At 37.5% G+C, this 25,433-nt stretch overlaps 1 protein-coding gene across 1 annotated transcript in view; it reads right to left on the bottom strand.

Moving 5' to 3' along the window:
* PAXBP1 (PAX3 and PAX7 binding protein 1) overlaps positions 1–25,433 on the bottom strand; it is a 99,109-nt gene that overhangs the window by 63,832 nt on the left and 9,844 nt on the right. The window contains exons 3-7 of the mRNA XM_053705969.1: positions 20,134–20,307; positions 18,808–19,029; positions 17,214–17,317; positions 6,742–6,959; positions 5,025–5,214 (exon numbers count right to left, since the gene is read on the bottom strand). Of these exons, the coding sequence (XP_053561944.1) occupies positions 5,025–5,214; positions 6,742–6,959; positions 17,214–17,317; positions 18,808–19,029; positions 20,134–20,307 (908 nt within the window). The remainder of the gene's footprint in view (positions 1–5,024; positions 5,215–6,741; positions 6,960–17,213; positions 17,318–18,807; positions 19,030–20,133; positions 20,308–25,433) is intronic.

Below are 25,433 nucleotides of genomic sequence, written 5' to 3'. Positions count from 1 at the left end.
AAGATCTACTGTAAGGCAGTAATCTATATCTAGTAAATATCCTGTAACCTGCACTTCCAATATGTAAAGTAAAATGGCAATACTGCATTAGCGGCATAAACCCTTATGAGCAGATAACTGGGAGGGAGAGAGAGAGAGAGAGAGAGGAGAGAGAAGAGAGGAGAAAAAAATAGTCTATAGTGGCTTTTTACTCTTTAATAACAAATTCACAAATGCATTTTGTTTGAAATTTAGAAAACAATAATAAAAATATATATATATATTTGTTTATGTATTTATGTATGTGTAAATATTTTAAAATAATGGTTTTAAACCATAATGGAGAGACTAACTGGTCTGTAGAAGCTTTATGATGCAAATATGGTGGGTAATTAAACCACAATTCATGATTCCAATTAGAGAGAAATGCAGAGCAGGATAAACTGTGTAAACAGACCTTGCTATACTCTCCATCAGACATATAGCCCCACTTAATTACGCTCCCTCATTCAATATAACGTAAAAATAAAGAAAACAGCAATCTGGCGTTTGTGCAGATTAAGTGTCGATTTATTCTAGTCAGTGCAGGTAGAACATTACAAAACTCCACATAGAGCAACAAAAGTCCTTACGCGTTTCGTGTGACCAAACGCACTTCGTCAGAGGTGTGGATTTGCAGCTGTGTGGTTCATTTATACACAAGGCTTTGATTAACCCTTTATGGGTATACACTTAATAAGTGGTACAATACAAAACATTAAAGTGCTGTGTGAACATTTAGAACCAATTATATCAAGTGAACAAAATTGTCAATTTTATATTTAACATGGTACATCAACATAGTATTAATCACGATAACAGAAATAAAACAAACTAAATATTAAATTTAAGAACCTGGATTAGTTTAGAAAATGATTAATGCAAACTAATAAATGAATATAATAAAATAAAGAAAATAATAAAGTAAACAAATTATTTTATATAATTCGACTTATGATACTAAATAAAAAATTTAATTCAACATCATTCAAGAGAAGCGGTAAACTTCAAAAAGTTTAAGATTATGTTTTTATAGGTTATCTTTAATTTAGAATCTGGGCATTGATAAAGTTGTTATATTTGTATATAAAACTAAATGCATTATTTTATTATTGAAGATCGGACCTATTATTAGCATTCAAAGGAGCAGCTTTCAAGAACAATTACATTCATTATTTGTTTGTACAGTAGCTACACTATAATTATAATCATAATTAGTTACAAAAAATATTTTAATGAGTTTTAGTATTTAGGCTAACAGAACCAAATAGTTTATTCTGTGTATAATTCCACATCCCATACAGCATTTAAACCTTTAGGTTTCATGGTGTTTAAGGTGAAAATCCAATAGGCTTTTCTGTTTAGACCTTTGAGTCTATCTCCACCCTTCACTCTTTTAGGGAGTTGGTCTATTAAAGGGACCAATAAATGAGATAAAGGATTAGGATGTGAACAAAAATGTTTTCCTATAGGTGTGGTTGGGGAATCTTGTACAATGGACAGTATGTGTTCTCTGACTCTATCCTTAGCCATACGTGTAGACCTACAAACATACTGCATCCAACAAAACTTACAGGTTATTAAATAAACTATATATGTAGAGTTACAGTTCAAATATTGATTAATCTTGTAGGTTTTTGGAGTGAAAAGTTTGTGATACTTCTATATCTGTTCATGATTTACACGGTCTAGTATGACATTGATGACTACCATTTTTTGGTGTTAACCAATTTCTGCAATATGAAAGACTATTCTCCAAAGTGGTACTTTTTTTTTCTTTATTTCTTAGTACATTGTGTAACTTATCTCCACACAATATACCTAAATTGTTTTTAATGATTTTACAAACATATTACTTACTGTATGATGTTGAAAAAACTACCCCATTTGATTAGTAGTTTTTTTTACTTTTGTTTGATATTTAAACCTGTTCATTGACCGTTTAATTTTATTATATTTATAATATTTAAATTTCTCTTTTTATAGCCTCTAGCTATTTGTCTATTTTGTAAATCATTTGAATGTTTAAAATAAAGTTAATCAGTACTGCAATTTATTTTAGTCCTTATAAACTGTCCTTTTGGAATTGCCTGTTTGACATGATTAGGATGACAAGAGCTCCGAGTATAATATTTCCTGAAGTGGGTTGGATCTGTAGATCTCAACTTGTACCTGTCTTTTAGCAATATCCCCATTAAGTTTTAAATCCAAAAAGGATATCTCCCCGATTTCTCATAGGTAAACATTACATTTACTTTAAACTTACTTAGTAAATATACTTATAAGAGGGAATCTGATGTTTCACACATTGCACTTTCATTATTAATAACAAAAAATATACATCATTTTTCATCGGGCATATGTTGGCTAGTGCACTTCATTAATAAAATGTCACATATTTTGTATTTATCGGACATATGCGTTTTAAAATCCCTGTTTTTTTCTAATGATTTAGTTCCATTACACAGAAACTTTATATTTAAATGAAGGGTTTTTTTTCTCTAACATTCAATGATATTTAACCAATTATGATTATAATTATAGTGTAGCTACTGTACAAACAATTAATTTAAAATTGTTCTTGAAAGCTGTTCCTTTGAATGTTAATCATAGGTCCGATCTTCAATAATAAAATAATGCATATAGTTTTATATATAAATATAACAACTTTATCAATGCCCAAATCCTAAATTAAAGATAACCATTAAAAACATGATCTTAAACTTTTTAGAAGTTTACTGCTTCTCTTAAATGATGTTGAATTTAATGTTTGATTTAGTTTCTTAAGTCAAATTATATAAAATAATTTATTTGTTTACTTTATTATATTTTCTTTATTTTGTTTACTAGTTTGCATTCATCATTTTCTAAATTAATCCAGGTTCTTAAATTTAATAATTTGTAGTTTATGTTTTATGCCTGTTATCGTAATTAATACTATGATATGTGGATGTAACATGTTAAGTATAAAATTGACAAATTTGTTCACTTGATATAATTGAATGGCTCTACATGTTTACACAGCACTTTAATGTTTTGTATTATATCACTTAAGCTTATACTCAAAGGGTTAATCAAATCCTTAGGTATAAATGAACTACAAACCTGCACATCCACACCTTGGACACACAAAATGCACAAGAGGACTTTTGATGCTCTATATGGAGTTTTGTAATGTTCTATCTGCACTGACCAGAATAAATCGACAAAATCTGCACAAACGCCGGATTGCTGTTTTCTTTCTTTCTTTTTACGTTGGTTTAAGTAGTGGCCTGGATCTACTTTAAAGCATCTTTGAACAAGGATTCCTAAGCCGTCAACTGCACGCCATTATGCTTGAGGAGTGGTTGTCTCTCTACGCGGTTTCATTCTCCCCACGCTGGTCCAGGACAAGTCATGCTATAGAAGGATCTGCACAATAAGGGGACACTATAGCGTCCTATGAGGATCAACTCTACTCCCTTTATTCAAGTCTAATATCGGACTCTCCCGGGAAATGCTGCATATTTTGTGCTCACGGAGGATGTCAAATAACAACAACAGGTTAGATTGTACTAATTACTTACTGGATACGGCATTACTTTTTCCTTGTTCATTTACCGAGTATTGATACTTTTGGGACGCTATTACCCAGTATTTTGATACACTATATAGTATCAATTCCTTGCTTGAATATAAAACTCATTCAATATAACCCCAGTCCGTTGTTCTCACTCCCTCAGTGTAAGGGTCTCAGAACTCCTTTACCTGCCAGTGTTTCAGAATAACACTGCTTTGATCTGGGAACACTATTCCTCTCTAAAAACTCCCTCACTGCCTAATATATGCACTATTTCAGCACTGACATTTGCAATAGTGCTATTAACAGGGTGGTGAGTGGCACAGAAAGTAGAATGTGTGAGGGTTCGGGACAAAAACCATTGCGTTTATACCCGCCTTTCAACCGTTAGAACAACTGCTAGTGCTGATCTGTGCTGCTCTAGCGAGTTTAACTGGCATGTGAGCAGGACTTAATTAAAATGTACAGGGCTCTAGGACCCCAAAGTTTAGGCACTAAGCCCTTTTTGGGGGTGCTTGGGAAAAATGAGTCATGGATTACTGTGTGTGCTTTCATGCTTTGGAGCAAGACAAACCGATTGCTGACACACAGAGCTGAGCTGATTCCATTCTAAGAGCTGTTTGAATACAGAGATTGTTAAATAGAAGAATCAATCTGTTACTCTGTGCATTATATTCTGGGATTGCCAGGAAGCATTGTTTTTTAACTTTACATACTGGAAGTGCAAACTACAGAAAAGGAAACTAAAAGATAGAGGTATTGACCTTAAGGATGAGAGAATTGTTGCCATGCCAATGCAAGCGATGATTTCCCTACATTTTCTTCTGGGTTTTGTGCTGCTGGAAGAGACCTCTACAAGGAAACCAGCAACTCAAAATTACATTTAAAATGTATTTATTTTCTTTTTGATATTAAAATGAACTAAAGTTGGAGCAACACTAGAAAACGCAAAGCACTCTTTTTAAAAAAATTTGCAATTCCTCCGACACATAAAATGTATTAACTCATTTACATATTGCGCATATTTAATATTTACCATTATGTACCTATCTGGTAAATTTAGTATTTATCAAACAATACTATTACTACTATAAATATTATATTTTAAAAACAGAAAATGTTCACCTTAAGTACTAGCGTACTGAAAATAGCACTTAAAATACAGTACTGTTGCAAAGTGGGCAAACACAAAATGGACATTAAAATGCTGTTGTACACCTAAATAGGGAAGCTACGAATTAGCACAGAACAGATTTAGGATATTTTTGCTTCCAACAAATATTGCAACAGATGAAACCGCATGCATACATAATAAAAAAAGCAAACTCAAGTTACATATCCCTATAACTACATTTATTCAAAGCATCTGATGGCTCAAATGTATTTTAAAAATAAAATTCTTGTGGTTAAGCAACAGAAACGAGAAAAGTTATTAGATCATTCTTACCTTTTCACGGAAACACTCAAGCAAGTCTTGGACATACCCTCGCATTTCTTGTAAAAATTGGTAGCGTTCACCATTACCCTTAGAGGAGCCTTCCAATCGACTTATGGTATTTGTAGAGTCTTCTCTGCTTTGCTGGTGTTTCTCACATTGTTCAAGGTTGTTCTTGTGAGTTTCTTTCATTGCATCCAACCTAGGCATATGACAGATAAAGAAGTTAGAAACAGATCACTACTTAACATGTGGCCCCCACTTGGTACTGTAGTAATCCCAGAGTCATGCATTCAAGGGAACAGTTATAATAGCAAATAAAACTTCTGTTTATTTTCTGCTAAACTTCCCGCATAAAAGCAACAACATTATAAATCTAACCCGCGATCCTCCCACATCACGCTTAGAACATCACTCAATGTGCAAATGGGATGGGGTAGCTGATAAAAACAATATCATTATAAATGTTATCTACTATCAATTATCCATAAGCAATTTAGAAGTAAACTATCTTTTTATAAACGGCTTATTTATAGACAAATGGTCATTTAACAGATTTATTTAGCTGCCAGACGAGTATAAATCTGAATGTTCCAGTGGTGTGCCAGAAATAAGGAGGAGGCGTGGACAGATTTGATTAACCAAAACTTACTTCAGGGAGTTGTAATGGCACGGCACTGGCAACCGTTAAAAATGGTTATCGGACTAACTTTTGTATATGTATGAATATATCTAAATATAACTGTATATACCAATTGCTCACACTTGTGTAGCCTTTTTTAAATCTTAAGCATCAACACTGATTCACTTATGTGAGATTGAACCTTCAAATTACTAATATAAAACAAAAACAAACATTTTGGGCATAGGTTTCTTGCAAGATAGTATTGTAAAACATGACTTACAATTAAACGTATACAGTGAAGTTTCCCAAGAGAATTTCCTTAAGGAATGGGATGCATAAAGTGCATACAAATTATTTCTTTAACTCTCATCTCTCCCTCGCAAATAACACTCAGATTTAAAGCAATTCCCTTCCTCTCATATAAATATCTTACCCCAGGCTTTGCAAAACCCCTGAAAAATGCAATACATAGGGAGCCATGGAAGATTATAATTTATGAGATCCTTATGTTAAAGAGTGTTAATAACCTCACTGTGCTTTGCAAACTGGTTAGATAACCTACTGATAATATCTCAGCTGTTACTACTGCACTCTTTATTTAGGCCTTTAGATATTTTGGTGGCAATTTTTTTTAAGCATTGAAATCCAAACAAAAAAGCACAGAAAGACACTAACCATTAACAACCAAAACATTTTCCCTATGTTCAAATATGGTTCCAAATTCAACAATTTGGCAGTAAGTCAAATGGGGCATCTGTGTTTACACCTGTGTACCTGTGGTTTTACTCTTTGTGAAACTCCATATTTTATTGGCCTCAATGTGTAACTGTCCAGAATGTCGCACTAACACAGCCCTGTGCTTCTGGTAAAGAACGCAATCTCACACTTCACTAGGCTTTACAAGATCCCAAGGCATTGGTTCAATTCTTGATTCCATCCGTGTTCTTCATGGAGTCTTTATTTATTTATTTTTTATTTTTACTTTGTTCACTGCTGCTATATAGCAACTTTCCATTCCCAGCCCCATCACATTAAGGAGCCAGAGTGAACAGAAAGCTTGCAGATTGCTTTGGTACGCCCCAATAAAAAGTTAGTCTGCCCTACCTGTCTTTAAGCTGTTTCTTTACCAAATCAATAGAAACAGGAGTCATCTCATTACTGGGAGTTTTGAAAGGGACAGAATTATCTGTTTTTTGAGATTTTGTATCAGCAGATCCATAAGCAGCGTAATTGTAAGACACATATGAAGAGCCGTAAGGAATTCCCTGATAAGTAGTCTGGTAAAACATATTGTTTGCTTCTGGTGGAGGAGGAGCTTGAACCTGAAAGACAACATTGTACCAGTTATTTCAATCCAAACCCTTATCTGTCAAAAAGAGAGACGTTATATATTGCTTAACAAGTTGAAGCCTTTGACAGCCAAATGGTTAACAGACATTCAGCAAGTTGCACATGTCCCCACAAGCTTTAAAAGAAATGCAAGAAGTGATTGGTTTGAAATAATATTTCAAGTTTTAAATGAGATAAACTATATAAAGACATGGCGTCAAAACTAAACTGTAATATCCAGATACAGAATGCTATTAAGAAACTTGAATTCACTTCTGCTATCTAATTTGCTTTTTTCTCTTTGTATCATTTATTGAAAAGCATACCTAGACAGGCTCAGGAGCAGCAATGCACCGGTTGCCATGTACATACAGTTGTGCTCAAAACTTTGCATACCCTTGGAGAATTGGTAATATATGTACCATTTTTAAAGAAAACATGTGGGCAAGCAAAACATTTCTTTTATTTCTTATGGGATTCATATTCAGCTGTAGGTCATAACAGAATGGCACAATCATAAAACAAAACATGGCAACAAAAAAAATAATAAATTACCCCTGTTCAAAAGTCTGCAAACCCTTAGTTCTTAATACTGTGTATTGCCCCCTTTAGCATCAATGACAGCGTGCAGTCTTTTGTAATAGTTGTCTATGAGGCCCCGAATTCTTGCAGGTGGTATAGCTGCCCATTCGTCTTGGCAAAATGCCTCCAGGCCATGCAGTCTTTGGTCTTTCATGAACCGCACGTTTGAGATCTCCCCAGAACCTTCACCATTTTTCTGCTGTAACCACTAGAGAGTTAACTTGGCCTTGTGCTTAGGGTCATTGTTGTGCTGGAAAGTCCAAGAACATCCCATGCGCACCTTTCGTGCAGAAGAATGCAAATTGTCTGCCAGTATTTTCTAATAAAATGCTGCATTCATCTTGCCATCAATTTTCACAACATTCCCTGTGCCTTTAGAGCTCTCCCCCCTCCCCTCCCAAAAAAACAATCAGTGAGCCACCACCATGCTTCACTGTGGGGATGGTAGTCTTTAAACCAGGGGTGTCCAAACTTTGCTTTCCAGAGGTTTTGGAACTACATTTCCCATGATGCTCAGCTAGATAAAATGCTGGCTGAGCATCATCGGAAATGTAGTTCCAAAACCTCTGCAGAGCAAAGTTTGGACACCCCTGCTTTAAACTATAGGCCTTGCTGACCCCTCTCCAAACAAAGAGCTTATGGTTGTGACCATAAAGCTCTATTATGGCATTGTCAATCCAAATTACTTTGTGCCAGAAGCTGTGAGGCGTGTCAAGGTGTTGTCGGGCATATTGTAACCAGGCTTTTTTGTGGCATTGGCGCAGTAATGGCTTCTTTCTGGCAACTAGACCATGCAGTTATTTTTGTTCAAGTATCGTATTATGCTCCTTGAAACAACCACACAGTCTTTTTCCAGAGCAGCCTGTATTTCTCCTGAGATTACCTGTGGGTTTTTCTTTGAATCTCGAACAAGTCTTCTGGCAGTTGTAGCTTAAATCTTTATCTTTCTTGGTCTACCTGACCTTGGCATCAAGAGATCCCCGAATTTTCCACTTCTTAATAAGTGATTGAACTGTACTGATTGGCAGTTTCATGGCTTTGGATATCTTTTTATATCCTTTTACATCTTTATAAAGTTCCATTAGCTTGTTACGCAGGTCTTTTGATAGTTCTTCTTCTGCTCCCCATGGCTCAGTATCTAGCCTGCTCAGTGCATCCATGTGAGAGCTAACAAACTCCTTGACTATTTATACACAAACACCAATTGCAATTTAAAAAGCCACATATGTGGGAAATTAACCCTTAATTGCCATTTTAACCTGGGTGTGTCACCTTGTGTGTCTGTAACAAGGCCAAACTGTAAACCTTTGATCAGGGACATTTGGGTTATTTCTGTTTTGATTTAAAAAGGAGCCAAAACAACTGTGTGATAATAAATGGCTTCATATGATCAATATCCTTAAAGATTTTTTGGCATGGTCATATTTTCAAAATCAATGCCAAAATTTCACGATTTCTGCCAGGGTAGCAAACTTAAGTACAACTGTATGCCTCTTGTCATTAGCTCACCGGATGCCTTAAAGGGACATCAAACCTAATTTTTTTTCTTCTTCATGATTCAGAAAGAGCATGTAGTTTTAAACAACTTTCCAATTTACTTTTGTCATCTTGATGCAAATGGGTAGGTGAATGAGCGCCTCAGAATAGAGCCCTAAGTATACTAAAGTGATATTCCAAATAATTATTATTCATAGATCAAAACATTTTAATTGAAAGAAAATGGTAGAATAAAATGTTGTGACTAGTACAGATGGATTGGATGCAATAATGTTAAATTAATTGAGTAAAGTAGCAAAAGTGACTGAAATGTGAAACAGTCAGTGCTGATAGAATATGTAACAATAGTGTAGTAGTTTTATAGTGGTAAGATATTGGCTTCAAATATATTATACACTATGAAGAACTGACTTGTATATAAGCAAGGATATTAAATAGAAGGTATTAGATAAAATATGACATTTAATAAAAACAGAATTTATGCTTACCTGATAAATTACTTTCTCCAACGGTGTGTCCGGTCCACGGCGTCATCCATTACTTGTGGGATATTCTCCTCCCCCACAGGGAAAGGCAAGGAGAGCACACAGCAAGAGCTGTCCATATAGTCCCTCCCAGGCTCCGCCCCCCAGTCATTCGACCGACGGTTAGGAGAAAAAAAGGAGAAACTATAGGGTGCCGTGGTGACTGTAGTGTATAGAGAGAGAAATTTTTCAAACCTGATTAAAAAACCAGGGCGGGCCGTGGACCGGACACACCGTTGGAGAAAGTAATTTATCAGGTAAGCATAAATTCTGTTTTCTCCAACATTGGTGTGTCCGGTCCACGGCGTCATCCATTACTTGTGGGAACCAATACCAAAGCTTTAGGACACGGATGAAGGGAGGGAGCAAATCAGGTTACCTAAACAGAAGGCACCACGGCTTGCAAAACCTTTCTCCCAAAAATAGCCTCCGAAGAAGCAAAAAGTATCAAATTTGTAGAATTTGGCAAAAGTGTGCAGAGAAGACCAAGTTGCTGCCTCACATATCTGATCAACAGAAGCCTCGTTCTTGAAGGCCCATGTGGAAGCCACAGCCCTAGTAGAGTGAGCTGTGATTCGTTCAGGAGGCTGCCGTCCGGCAGTCTCATAAGCCAATCGGATAATGCTTTTCAGCCAGAAAGAAAGAGAGGTAGCAGTAGCTTTTTGTCCTCTCCTCTTACCAGAATAAACGACAAACAAAAAAGAAGTTTTGTCTGAAATCCTTTGTTGCTTCTAAATAGAACTTTAAAGCACGGACTACATCTAAATGGTGTAACAAATGTTACTTCTTTGAAACTGGATTCGGACACAAAGAAGGGACAACTATTTCCTGGTTAATATTCTTGTTGGAAACAACTTTTGGAAGAAAACCAGGCTTGGTACGCAAAACAACCTTATCTGAATGGAACACCAGATAGGGTGGATCACACTGCAAAGCAGATAGTTCAGAAACTCTTCTAGCAGAAGAAATAGCAACCAAAAACAGAACTTTCCAAGATAGTAACTTGATATCTATGGAATGTAAGGGTTCAAATGGAACCCCTTGAAGAACTGAAAAAACTAAATTTAGACTCCAGGGAGGAGTCAAAGGTCTGTAAACAGGTTTGATTCTGACCAAAGCCCGTACAAAAGCTTGTACATCTGGCACAGCTGCCAGTCGTCTGTGTAACAAGACAGATAAAGCAGATCTCTGTCCTTTTAGAGAACTCGCTGACAATCCCTTATCCAAACCTTCTTGTTAGGAGAGGATCCTGGGAATATTAATCCATGAGAATCCCTTGGATTCACACCAACAGATATATCCTTTCCATATTTTATGGTAAATCCTTCTAGTCACAGGTTTTCTGGCTTGGACCAGAGTATCTATCACTGAATCTGAAAACCCGCGCTTGGATAAAATCAAGCGTTCAATTTCCAAGCAGTCAGCTGGAGAGAAACTAGATTTGGATGTTCGAATGGACCTTGCACTAGAAGATCCTGTCTCAAAGGTAGCTTCCATGGTGGAGCCGATGACATATTCACCAGGTCTGCATACCAAGTCCTGCGTGGCCACGCAGGAGCTATCAGAATCACTGAGGCCTTCTCCTGTTTGATCCTGGCTACAAGCCTGGGAAGGAGAGGGAACGGTGGAAATGCATAAGCTAGGTTGAACGACCAAGGCGTCACTAATGCATCCACTAGAGTCGCCTTGGGATCCCTGGATCTGGACCCGTAGCAAGGAACCTTGAAGTTCTGACGAGACGCCATCAGATCCATGTCTGGAATGTCCCATAATTGAGTCAACTGGGCAAAAACCTCCGGGTGGAGTTCCCACTCCCCCGGATGGAAAGTCTGACGACTCAGATAATCCGCCTCCCAGTTGTCTACTCCTGGGATGTGAATTGCAGATAAATGGCAGGAGTGATCCTCCGCCCATTTGATGATCTTGGATACCTCTCTCATCGCCAAGGAACTCTTTGTTCCTCCCTGATGGTTGATGTAAGCTACAGTCGTCATGTTGTCTGACTGGAATCTTATGAATCCGGCCTTCGCTAGTTGAGGCCAAGCCCGGAGAGCATTGAATATCGCTCTCAGTTCCAGGATGTTTATCGGGAGAAGAGACTCTTCCCGAGACCATAGACCCTGAGCTTTCAGGGAATCCCAGACCGCGCCCCAGCCTAATAGACTGGCGTCGGTCGTGACAATGACCCACTCTGGTCTGCGGAAACTCATTCCCTGAGACAGGTGATCCTGTGACAACCACCAACGGAGTGAGTCTCTGGTCATCTGGTCTACTTGAATCTTTGGAGACAAGTCTGTATAGTCCCCATTCCACTGCTTGAGCATGCACAGTTGTAATGGTCTTAGATGAATTTGAGCAAAAGGAACTATGTCCATTGCTGCAACCATCAACCCTACTACTACCATGCACTGAGCTATGGAAGGCTGCAGAATAGAGTGAAGAACTTGACAAGCTTTAGAAGCTTTGACTTTCTGACTTTTGTCAGGAAGATCTTCATTTTTAAAGAATCTATTATCGTTCCCAAGAAGGGAACTCTTGTCGACGGAGACAGGGAACTCTTTTCTACGTTCACCTTCCACCCGTGAGATATGAGAAAGGCTAGAACAATGTCTGTATGAGCCTTTGCTTTGGAAAGAGACGACGTTTGGATTAGAATGTCGTCCAGATAAGGTGCCACTGCAATACCCCTTGGTCTTAGAACCTCTAGAAGGGACCCTAGCACCTTTGTGAAAATCCTTGGATGATCTTTGTGGATAGGAATATGTAGATACGCATCCTTTAAATCCACGGTAGTCATAAATTGACCCTCCTGGATTGTAGATAAAATTGTTCGAATGGTTTCCATTTGAACGATGGAACTCTGAGAAATTTGTTTAGAATTTTTAAATCCAGAATTGGTCTGAAAATTCCCTCTTTTTTGGGAACTACAAACAGATTTGAGTAAAACCCCCGACCTTGTTCCACAGTTGGAACTGGGTGTATCACTCCCATCTTTAACAGGTCTTCTACACAATGTAAGAATGCCTGTCTCTTTATTTGGTTTGAAGATAAGTTAGACATGTGGAACCTTCCCCTTGAGGGTAGTTCCTTGAACTCCAGAAGAAAACCCTGAGAGACTATTTCTAGTGTCCAGGGATCCTGAACATCTCTTGCCTAAGCCTGAGCAAAGAGAGAGCGTCTGCCCCCTACTAGATCCGGTCCCGGATCGGGGGCTACCCCTTCATGCTGTTTTGGTAGCAGCAGCAGGCTTCTTGGCCTGTTTACCCTTGTTCCAGCCTTGCATTGATTTCCAAGCTGGTTTAGTCTGGGAAGCGTTACCCTCTTGTCTAGAGGCTGCCGAGTTGGAAGCCGGTCCGTTCCTGAAATTGCGAATGGAACGAAAATTGGACTTATTCTTAGCCTTGAAAGGTTTATCTTGTGGGAGGGCATGGCCCTTTCCCTCAGTGATGTCTGAAATAATCTCTTTCAATTCTGGCCCAAAAAGGGTCTTACCTTTGAAAGGGGTATTAAGCAATTTTGTCTTGGAAGATACATCCCCCGACCAAGACTTTAGCCAGAGCGCTCTACGCGCCCCAATTGTAAACCCTGAATTTTTCGCTGCTAACCTCGCTAACTGCAAAGCGGTGTCTAAAATAAAGGAATTAGCTAACTTAAGTGCGTGAATTCTGTCCATGACTTCCTCATACGGAGTCTCCCTACTGAGCGACTTTTCCAGTTCCTCGAACCAGAACCACGCCGCTGTAGTGACAGGAATAATGCACAAAATAGGTTAAAGGAGGTAACCTTGCTGTACAAAAATCTTTTTAAGCAAACCCTCCAATTTTTTATCCATAGGATCTTTGAAAGCACAATTGTCCTCAATAGGAATGGTCGTGCGCTTGGCTAGAGTAGAGACCGCCCCCTCGACCTTAGGGACTGTTTGCCATGTGTCCTTCCTGGGGTCGACCATAGGGAACAATTTCTTAAATATAGGAGGAGGGACAAAAGGTATGCCTGGCTTCTCCCACTCCTTATTCACTATGTCTGCCACCCGTTTAGGTATCGGAAAAGCATCAGGGTGCACCGGGACCTCAAGGAACTTGTCCATCTTGCACAATTTTTCTGGGTTGACCAGATTGTCACAATCATCCAGAGTAGATAGCACCTCCTTAAGTAATGCGCGGAGATGCTCTAATTTTGATTTAAATGTCACAACATCAGGTTCTGCCTGCTGAGAAATTCTTCCTTTATCAGAAATTTCCCCATCTGACAAACCCTCCCTCACTGCCACTTCAGATTGGTGTGAGGGTATGACAGAAAAATTATCATCAGCGCCCTCCTGCTCTACAGTGTTTAAAACAGAGCAATCGCGCTTTCTCTGAAATGCTGGCATTTTGGATAAAATATTAGCTATGGAGTTATCCATTACTGCCGTCAATTGCTGCATAGTAACAAGCATTGGCGCGCTAGAAGTACTAGGGGTCGCCTGCGCGGGCATAACTGGTATAGACACAGAAGGAGATGATGTAGAACTATGTCTACTTCCTTCATCTGAGGAATCATCCTGGGCAACTTTACAATTTGTGACAGTACTGTCCTTACTTTGTTTGGACGCTGTGGCACAATTATCACACATATTTGAAGGGGGAACCACATTGGCTACCATACATACAGAACATGATCTATCTGAAGGTACAGACATGTTAAACAGGCTTAAACTGGTTAATAAAGCACAAAAACCGTTTTAAAACAAAACTGTTACTGTCTCTTTAAATGTTAAACAGGGCACACTTTATTACTGAATATGTGAAAAACTATGAAGGAATTATCCAATCTTTACCAAATTTTCACCACAGTGTCTTAATGCATTCAAATTATTGCACCCCAATTTTCAAGCTGTTAACCCTTAAAATGTGGAAACCGGAGCCGTTTTTAATTTTAACCCCCTTACAGTCCCAGCTACAGCCTTTGCTGCGACTTCACCAATCCCAGGGGGTATATGATATCAAATGAAGCCTTCTAGGAACGTTTTTAGTGGATTCCAGACCCACACACATGCAGCTGCATGTACTGTACTCAAAAGTAACTGCACAGTAATGGCGTGAAAATGAGGCTCTGTCTACTACAGAGAAAGGCCCTTCCTGACTGGGAAGGTGTCTTAACAAGTGCCTGGTGCTAAAAAACGTTCCCCAATGTTATAAAAGTGTGAAATTCAACTTCAAACTGCATATAATACTTAAATAAAGCAATCAATTTAGCCCTTAAGAGTGTCTACCAGTGTATAGCCCATAATAAGCCCTTTATTCTGTTTGAGACTAAGAAAATGGCTTACCAATCCCCATGAGGTGAAAATGACAGCCTTCCAGCATTACACAGTCTTGTTAGAAAAATGGCTAGTCATACCTTGAGCAGAAAAGTCTGCAAACTGTTCCCCCCAACTGAAGTTCTCTCATCTCAACAGTCCTGTGTGGGAACAGCAACTGATTTTAGTTACTGTCTGCTAAAATCATAATCCTCTTTTAAACAGAACTCTTCATCTCTTTCTGTTTCAGAGTAAATAGTACATACCAGCACTATTTTAAAATAACAAACTCTTGATAGAAGAATAAAAAACTACAACTAAACACCACAAACTCCTCACCATCCCCGAGGAGATGCTACTTGTTCAGAGCGGCAAGGAGAATGACTGGGGGGGCGGAGCCTGGGAGGGACTATATGGACAGCTCTTGCTGTGTGCTCTCCTTGCCTTTCCCTGTGGGGGAGGAGAATATCCCACAAGTAATGGATGACGCTGTGGACCGGACACACCAATGTTGGAGAAATAGTATTAATGAAACATCGATAATAAACTAATTAGAACAGGCACTGCTGAATTCATATAATGCAACCTGAGAAAAAGAAGATTGGCCAATCTTATAAAAATAGTTAAGTTCACAGAGGAACTGTAAATATCCTAAAGAAAATGATAAAGAAAAAATTAATACTATTTTATTAGATGTCATTTTATCTAATACCATCTAATACCTTCTATTTAATATCCTTGCTTATATACAAGTCAGTTCTTCATAGTGTATAATATATTTGAAGCCAATATCTTGCCACTATAAAACTACTACACTATTGTTACATTTTGCTATATTGTTACATATTCTATCAGCACTGACTGTTTCACATTTTAGCCACTTTTGCTACTTTACTCAATTAATTTAACATTATTGCATCCAATCCATCTGTACTAGTCACAACATTTTATTCTACCATTTTCTTCCGCACTATTTTCTTTGAATTAAAATATGTTTTGATCTATTAATATTATTTCTTTGGGATATCACATAACACTTTAGTATACTTAAGCCTCTTTTCTGAAGTGCTCCTTCACATCATACTAACTAGAACGATTAGGTTAGGCAATCGTTCCTCCTTGAAGTGAGCTTGTACACTTTGCCATACTTTTGGTGCTATCCTCTATATACCATCTCCTTACTTCTGTTATCTATAGTGCTTTATTCTTTGTATATCCTTTGAAAAGCATATATAAATATGCTCAGTAGCTGTTGATTGGTGGTTGCACATAGATGCCTCGTGTTATTGGCTCACCCATGTGTATTGCTATTTCTTCAACAAAGGATATCAAAAGAATGAAGCAAATTAAACAAAGTAAATTGGAAAGGGACAGTCTACACAAAAATTGTTATTGTTTAAAAAGATAAAGCCTTTAGTACCCATTCCCCAGCTTTGCACAACCAACATTGTTAAATTAATATACTTTATAACATCTAAATATCTGCCTGTTTCAAATGCTTTATTGACAGCCTCAATCACATGCTTTTGTATTTGCTTTTCACAACAGGAGACTGATAGTTCATGTGGGTCATATGTGTAAGCACAACAGTACTAAATACAAGTCAATAGATTTTAAATAGTCACAGTCATCAGGGGGCTGTCAGAAGATGCTTAGATACAAGGTAATCACAGAGGTAAAAAGTATATTAATATAACTGTGTTGGTTGTGCAAAACTGGGGAATGGGTCATAAAGGGATTATCTATTAAAACAAAAATTATATTGTATACTGTCCCATTAAGCTAGGCCCCAGTAGTGCATTGCTGCTGTGGAACTAACATTAAAGGGACAGTATACACCAATTTTCATATAACTGCAGGTAATACACTACTATAAAGAATAATATGCACAGATACGGATATAAAAATCCAGAATAAAACAGTTTAAAAACTTAGAAGCTTCCAGTATAGCTCTGTTTAAAAGGTTACTGGAACACCCACTGCAAGTGGGAAATATCAATCACTCCACCCTCCCCCTTCTTTTGCATATGAAAAGTCCCTTTACACAAACAGAAGCAAGCTGGAGTAGGTATATGTCTATATTCTCCTAAAACATTGGGGCTTGATTAGGAGTCTGGAAATCAGAGCAATGTTATTTAAAAATAAGCAAAACTATCCATTTAAACAAAAAAAAAAAAACACAACTGTATGGGCTATATAAATGGATCATCTACAAAACATTTATGCAAAGAAAAATATAGTGTATAATGTCCCTTTAAACCCCAGAAAGGGGTTAACATCATTGTTATATGATAGAATAATGCAATGTCCCTTTAACTTTACGTTATGCATTAGGCTATACAAAGAATTTCTTTACTACATGCCTGTGGTATACTAATGCCTTTTCTTATCTGTTCTTGTTCCCATCGGCTGATCTCTTCATCTTGTTCCCCTGTTCCTAAAGCCTCATCATCGCTATTTTCAATACCTATATAGAAGAAAAAAAGAGATATTGCAGGAATCCATATTTTTCCAATAAAGTAAATGTTTTAGGAACAACTGCAGATCAAATACATTATATACATGCAATATCCATTTAATAGGGTGGGGGTCTAGATAAGCACATATATCTCACCTATTTAAAGTGATGGACATTTACACTTGTCCTGGACGAGCAAGGAGTTCCAGAGTACAAAGTAATAAACTTTACTTTTTCCTATATTTAACAGAGTGGACTATTAACACTTTCCCTCTGGGTTAGTAACTTAACCCTGACATTTTCCCACCCCTGCATATACGTATTTACAAATCTACATTCTAACTACTGCAAAAAGATTAAATACAAAGTCAATGTTCTGCTGATGTGCCACTCTAGACCAGGATGGTGCCAATGAGGAAATGTAAAGCAGGAATACTTGTGTATGCTCCATTAACTGGAGTGTTTTTCAAGAATCAGGGGCAAAATTACCATTGGTGCAGCAAGCGCAGTGGTACCAGGGTCCAAGTGTTGGGGGGGGGGGGCCCATAACATCTAGTGTATACCATAGGCATGTGCAGAATGTGTACAACCCTAGTGCAGAAGGGCCTTTTATTAGTGCAGGTTCAGCCTGTTGATTTAAAATCATTATACCGAGCAGCATCTATATTATAACTATTGCTTACATTTGGGGGGCCCAAAATAATTTTGCACCAGGACCCTCTTGAGTAGGTCAGCTTCTGCCAGGAATGCAACTATGACTACATGTTTAACCATTTTTAAGGAGTTAAAGTAAAAGAAGTATTTTATCTGCACATTCATTTTCCCGTCATTGGTGCAAAACAGGGATGGCCAACTGTTGGTCCAAGGACCATATGTGGCTCTCTGCACTAGTTCTTACGGCCGCTGGGAAAAAGAACATAAAAAGGAGGAACAATGTGTGCTTTGCAGTGGCCATAATTATAAAAAAAAAAAAAATACAGGAGTACCCTTCAACCTTACCTAAATTTTGCCCTGGATATTGCTAGGAAATTATATATATATTTTGTTTTTGTTTAACCCCTAGACGTAATTAGGACGTTCCCTGCCATCCTAAAGCACTAGGGATAAAAACCTTTAGGACAGCATGGAATGTCCTACCATTTTACCATCCTGCTCCACCATGATCTGATCCTAGCGTTGAAATGACATGATCGCATTGACAATCGAGTGATTTACTTTTTCAAGCAAATCTTTACATTGGAACGTCATTTTGATGTTTAATATTTTCCCCTGGCATGAAGGGTTAAAAGGCATACAGTTATATGCGGCACTTAAGGCTTTTAAAATATTTAAAATATTGATAAGCGGTCTCCACATGTTAGGAAGTTGGCCATCACTGGTGTAAAGCACCACTTGAATTACAGATTCCATATCAAAGCAGGGAGAATACCTGACACTAAAATACATCACCACAATATGTAGCATACAATATATGGCTTCATAAATGTCCTAAAACCTACCAATTTCTTCAGCTATCTTTTGTCTCTGTGATTTCTCTCTAACTGAAAAGACTATACGTCTCTTTTCATCGTCGTCGTCATCATCACTGGCATCATTTTCATCTTCCCGAACCAATCGGCTTTTACCTCCCTCTGCTTCAGAACCCGGGAGGTCTCCAAGTTCACGGGCCATTTGTCTCTTTTTACGTGCTGCATGGATGAAGGCTGCATCTGGGATCTCTCCTGTAGAAAAAAATAATAAGATTGCCAGTGGATACTGATAACAGCAACATTATTAGACCATTGTATTAAAAATAAATATGAACAGGTTTAAGAGGGGTAAACCCCTCCCACTTATTTAACAATAATCATTTGTAAATTATTTAGAATAGAATGTATTGCCTTCTCTCTTGCAAATGATACGGTTTTAGATCATTAAGTCTTCCCTTTACAACTCATTTTATATCCATCTATCTATATGGCACAAGCACATTTAAAAGAGGTATTTAAATATCATAAATAATAATAATACTAATACTAATAATAATAATAATAATAGGTATAATAATATATTGCCTCACATCTTGCAAATGGTTTGATCTAAAAATAATGCAACAAATATTTCCCTTGGGTAGAGCCAGCACACTGGTCTTAATTAAAGGGACAGTATACACTCATTTTCATATAACTGCATGTAATAGACACTACTATAAAGAATAAGATGCACAGATACTGATATAAAAATCCAGTATAAAATGGTTTAAAAACGTACTTAGAAGCTTTCAGTTTAGCTCTGTTGAAAAGGTAGCTGGAAAGCCCACTGCAAGTGGGAAATAAGACCCTCCCCCCCTCCCCCTTCTTTTGCATATGAAAAGACCCTTTACACAAACAGGAGCAAGCTGGAGAAGGTAGCTGACAGTATTCAAATAAAACTTCGGGGCTTGGTTAGGAGTCTGAAAATCAGAGCAATGTTATTTAAAAATAAGCAAAACTATACATTTATTTAAAAAAAAAAAAAAAACTTTATGGGCTTTATAAATAGAACATCTACAAAACATTTATGCAAAGAAAAAATGTGGATAATGGCCCTTTAACCAGTCTTTTTTCCTGCCCTTCATGTTAAAAGGTCCAGAATAGTCAAAAAGTAGATGCTCTAATTTGTTACATCCTGATATTTTAAGGCTATTGACTATTGTATGTTTATCTCCCGCAATTGGCAGCGCTCATTGTGTAACCCCCGCAATGACAGAGTAGCGTAGGGTCTATAGTCTTAAAATGATACGCACTAATGATTATTAGCGTATGTAATGTTTCAGCTATTATGGACCTTTAATAACAGTTTAGTACCTGGACGGAGAACATTTAATGAGGACAGAGAATTTGTAAAGGAGGCAGCCTTGGGCTTCTCCTCTTCTTTTTCACTTTCCACTTCCATCTCTGCTTCACCATGGTCACTGTTATTTGTGTTCTCCTCAGGAAACTCATCTTTGATGGTGAGCAGTTTGCTAGAAAAGTTGTCCCCTGAAAAAATAATTTTTTCCCCTTTAGTGTGAGTAGAATAAAGTGCAACATATTAAAACAAATTGCACAATAAAGGCAGGCACTTATATATACACAAATAATAAATACATTAGGAAACACCTACTGTACTAATTGTAAGAGTATAGAACTGCATACAGCATTGCTACATGTGCTGTTACTTGCTGCAAGGCTCTACCACCGTTTAAAGGGAAGTAAATACATGCTAGACATAATGATGTATTCAAAGCAAAGATTTGCCTAAGAATAATATGTAGATGCATTTTATTTCCAATTATATAAGTTATTTAGATACTGAAAATATAAGTGTAAAGGTTTAGTTTCTATAAAGCACTGGTTTTTCAAATCTGTCCTCGGGCCTCCCCAACAGGCCAGGTTTTTGGGATTACCTTGGGTGAGAGCAGGTAAAATAACCATGTTTACTAATCGGCTGATTATTTCATCTGTGCTCTAGTTCACATATCCTCAAAATGTGGCCTGATAGGGAGGTCTGAGGACAGGTTTGAAAAGCAGTGCTATAAAGTAATGGGCACCACCATGTTTGAACTAGTTTTCTATTTATCTCTGTTTCTGCAAACAACGCTGTGTGGAATCCCTTTGAGATGATCCTATGTTCCACAAGTCTTGTTTGGACAGTCTGTCTGTCTGTTTTATATCTGTGTCTTCAGCAGGGTAAACAGACAAGGGACTACTTAAAAGGGATATGAAACCCAATTATTTTCTTTCATGATTCAGATACAGCATGCGATTTTAAGCAACTTTCTAATTTACTCCTATTATCAATTTTTCATCGCTCTTAGTATATTTATTTTTAAAGCAGGAATGTAAAGCTTAGGAGCCGGCCCATTTTTGGTTGAGCAGCTGGGTAGTGCTTGCCGATTGGTAGCTAAATGTAGTAACTGACTTGTGTCCTTTTAATTCATAAATTTATTTATATATGCATTAAGCTCTATATTGAAACAATCTGCATACAGATGAAAACCATTTAATAGTATAGAGATTTGATATTGCATAGCAGTTCAATGACACATCTCTTGAAAAGCCTAGTGGAGCTCATGTCTCTGGTCTTCATAGTTGTGTGAAATGAGGATTATATCTGGATAACTATAGCACACACTATAAAGGGATATACCTAGATAGGCTCAGAAGCAGCAATGCAGTGCTGGGATGTAGCTGGTGGCTGAACATATACTCCTCTTGTCATTGGCTCACCAGATGTGTTCAGTTAGCTCCCGCTAGTACAGTGCTGCTCTGAATCCTACTCTTCAACAAAGGATACAAATAGAACACTGGTTTTCAAACCTGTCCTCAGACCTCCCTAACAGACCATATCTTGAGGTCATCTGAACTAGAGCACAGGTGAAATAATCAGCTGATTAGTAAACGGTTATTTTACCTGCTCTCATCCAAGGTTATCCAGAAAACCTGGCCTGTTGGGGAGGCCTGAGGACAGGTTTAAAATCCAGTGAAATAAAACAAAGCAATTTTGATAATAGAAGTAAAATTGAAAGTTGTTAAAAATTGCATGCTCTATCTGAATCCTGAAAGTTTAAAGGGACAGTAACATCAAAATTAAAGGGACACAGTTTGCAACAAATTGCTAAAGGACTCCTTTTTAAATGGAAAAAGAGTAATAAACAAAAAACTTAAGCCTGATCTTGGAATGAATCCTAAACTTGACATATGCAAAACGCAAATATCTGGGGAATAAATGCAGAATTATAAGTCTATAAAAAAACCTTGAGTCTGATCTTGAAGCCTAGACAGACATTGATTGGGGCATTTATACCATGCACTCTCTTGCCAGTCCGTTATATAGGACGGCATACACACCAATCAGTGGCTCCCTATGCTCTGAGACTGGCGGCTGGTGTGTATAACTAATACTGATCTGTGTTTAACCTTTTCTTTAAAAAGGAACACTAAAGCCACAATTATACTTTCATGATTTAGATAGACCATGCAGTTTTAAGCAACTTTACAATTTATTTCAATTGCCTGCAATAGTCCGATGGCTGTCCCAATACAGGGAGACATCAAATTGAAGTAAATTTGTCAGAAAAAAAATAAATAAAATATATATAAAAATGTACTGCTCATTTAAATTCGTTATTGCATTTTTATTATGCACTTGTTGATTTTGCAATTCTACTGTATTTAATGGTGCTTTCTGTAATCAATTTTTCTTTTGGTGCTGTATATTGCAAAATATGTTACAATAGTATACTGGGCTGGAATGTTTGCCCATACAATTTTTTTTTCTCTCTCTCGTAAAAGGCCAGGTGTGTTTGCCCGAAGCGGTCATGCGCAGAAGAAACTGCGCAAGGACAAACAACTGGTACCCGATCAGCGATACTGTGAGCGAGACAGTGGCGCGTGTGATCAATCAGTAGCGCAGGGCTGGTAGGGCCGCTGCACTGCAGAAAATTACTTGTGTACAGTGATGGATAGAGCAGCTACACTACACTACACTATTGCTTCAGCAAAAAAAAAAAAAAGACAGGGAGGGATGGGGCAGCTACACTACAGAAAAGGGGTTGCTACAGGGGGAACAAAAAAAAAGGGAAAAGGGACAGGGAGGGAGAGCAGCTACACTACAGAAAAGGGGTTGCTACAGAAAAAAAAGGGACAATGGGGCAGCTACATTACAGAGAAGGGGTTGCTACAGGGGGAAACAAAAACAAAAAAGGGACAGGGAGGGAGAGCAGCTACACTACAGAAAAGGGGTTGCTTCAGAAAAAAAAAGAGACAGGGAGGGATGGGGCAGCTACACTACAGAAAAGGGGTTGCTAAAGGGGAAAAAAAAAAAAGGGACAGGGAGGGAGAGCAGCTACACTACAGAAAAGGGGTTGCTTCAGAAAAAAAAAGAGACAGGGAGGGATGGGGCAGCTACACTACAGAAAAGGGGTTGCTACAGGGGGGAAAAAAAAAAAAGGGACAGGGAGGGAGAGCAGCTACACTACAGAAAAGGGGTTGCTACAGAAAAAAAAGGGACAATGGGGCAGCTACACTACAGAGAAGGGGTTGCTACAGGGGGAAACAAAAAAGGGACAGGGAGGGAGAGCAGCTACACTACAGAAAAGGGGTTGCTACAGAAAAAAAAAAAAAAAAAAAAGGGACAGGGAAGGATGGGGCAGCTACACTAAAGAGAAGGGGACACTACAGAAAAAAAAAAAAAAGACAGGGAGGGATCGGGCAGCTACACTACAGAGAGGGGATTGCTACTAGGGATGCACCGATACCGATACTAGTATCTGTATCGATACCAAGTATTTGCATGAGTACTCGTGCAAATGCACCGATACTTAAACCGATACCTCAACTTCCTACCCATATGCTATCTTGTGGCGTTTTTTCAAACTGCATGTTCCCATTTCATTTTAAACTGGAGTGGAGACTAAACAAAAAATTGTTTACTACTGTTCTGCCAATACAAATTGCTGTTATTTGTATTATTGTAGGAGAAATCATTGTACCTGATTCAGACAAACCCCTGAAGGACTGGGCAGTTAATAAACAGATTTCCAGCTCTGGCTAAAATGGCCCAAAAATATCTTTCTGCCCCATGCAGTATGGTGGAAAGTGAAAGACTGTTCAACTTAGAGCCGAACCTCCATACAAATGTCAGATTGATGTTATATAACAGCCCTACAACCCAATTGCATCACCCCTTTAAATTTAATATTTTCTTGTAATATTTTTTATTTATAAACATGTTCAGTCAACTTTTTTATTATTTCATAATGTCTTTTGAATTACAGTCCTTTATAATTATAAAGAAGGAATCTTAAATAATTAGTCTGTATTGTGCTTGGTAAACTGTCTCATGACATAAAAAAAAGTATCGGTAATTGGTATCGGCGAGTATTTGAAAACAAGTATCGGTACTTGTACTCCGTCATAAAAAAATGGTATCGGTGCAACCCTAATTGCTACAGAAAAAAAAAGGGACAGCGAGGGATGGGGCAACTACACTACAGAAAAGGGGTTTGGGGGTGGTGTGACCACTACACAAAAATACATAAATTAAATAAAAAAGGGGTTTTGAGGTACTGGCAGACAGTTGCAAATACCTAAGATGACGACAATAGTTAGAGGGGGAGGGTTAGAGTGCTGTCTGGGGGGAATGAGGGAGATCCTACACTGCAGAAAAATAAAGATAGAGGGATAGAGGTAAATGGATAGGTATACTTATTTCCTTAAAGGGCCACTGTAAGTAAATATTTTCTATGCCTGTTACTAACTAACTACCCCAAATACGCTTTTTATCAATAGCATTTCATTAACATATCTCTACCGTATATCAGAAATCTTGTCTGCAAATTTAATAGTTTTCCAAACCCACTCCGTGGGTATCCTTTGCTCTGTACCAATCCGTTTACAATACCTAGGTTTCAAAATGGCGCTTTAAACACAAAGTTATTGGTTTAAGTATTTTGAACACTCAGTGCTGAAAATAGTGGGCAGGATAACGTGACATCATCGGCGAATAAAAGATATAACTTTTAGAACGTTATGAAACTTTGTTTTGGAGAAAATATAGGTCAGTAGGTTTTAATTAATGTTTATTAACTTTAATATGTTAGTTGTTTAGCCTAAAAATTATAACAAAGTAATCCTTTAAACATTTTGGCCTGTGTACACAGGCTTTAAAACACACACACTATATATAATATATATATATATATAATATATATATATATATATATATATATATATATATATATATATATATATATATATATATATACACACACATACATACACACACACATATATATATATATATATATATATACACACACACAAACAAATAATAGGTGCATTAACAGTCTACATAGCTCTGCTATGTTCCAGTGTTTGGGAAAAAGAAGCAAATGGCAATCAGTTACTCAAAACATCTTTGAGCTTAAAGGGACAGTCTACTCCAGAAGTTTTATTTTTTAAAAAGATAGATAATCCCTTTATTACCCATTCCCCAGTTTTGCATAACCAACACTGTTATATTAACCCCTTAATGACCACAATGTACCCTGTATGTCACTGGTCGTTAAGGGTTTTTTCAGGACATAATAGCACAAGTCTAGCAAGAACACGCTATTAATGCC

The sequence above is a fragment of the Bombina bombina genome, chromosome 3 (assembly GCF_027579735.1).
Source record: "Bombina bombina isolate aBomBom1 chromosome 3, aBomBom1.pri, whole genome shotgun sequence".
Taxonomy (NCBI): Eukaryota; Metazoa; Chordata; class Amphibia; order Anura; family Bombinatoridae; genus Bombina; species Bombina bombina.
This window is presented reverse-complemented; position numbering and strand designations above follow the sequence as displayed.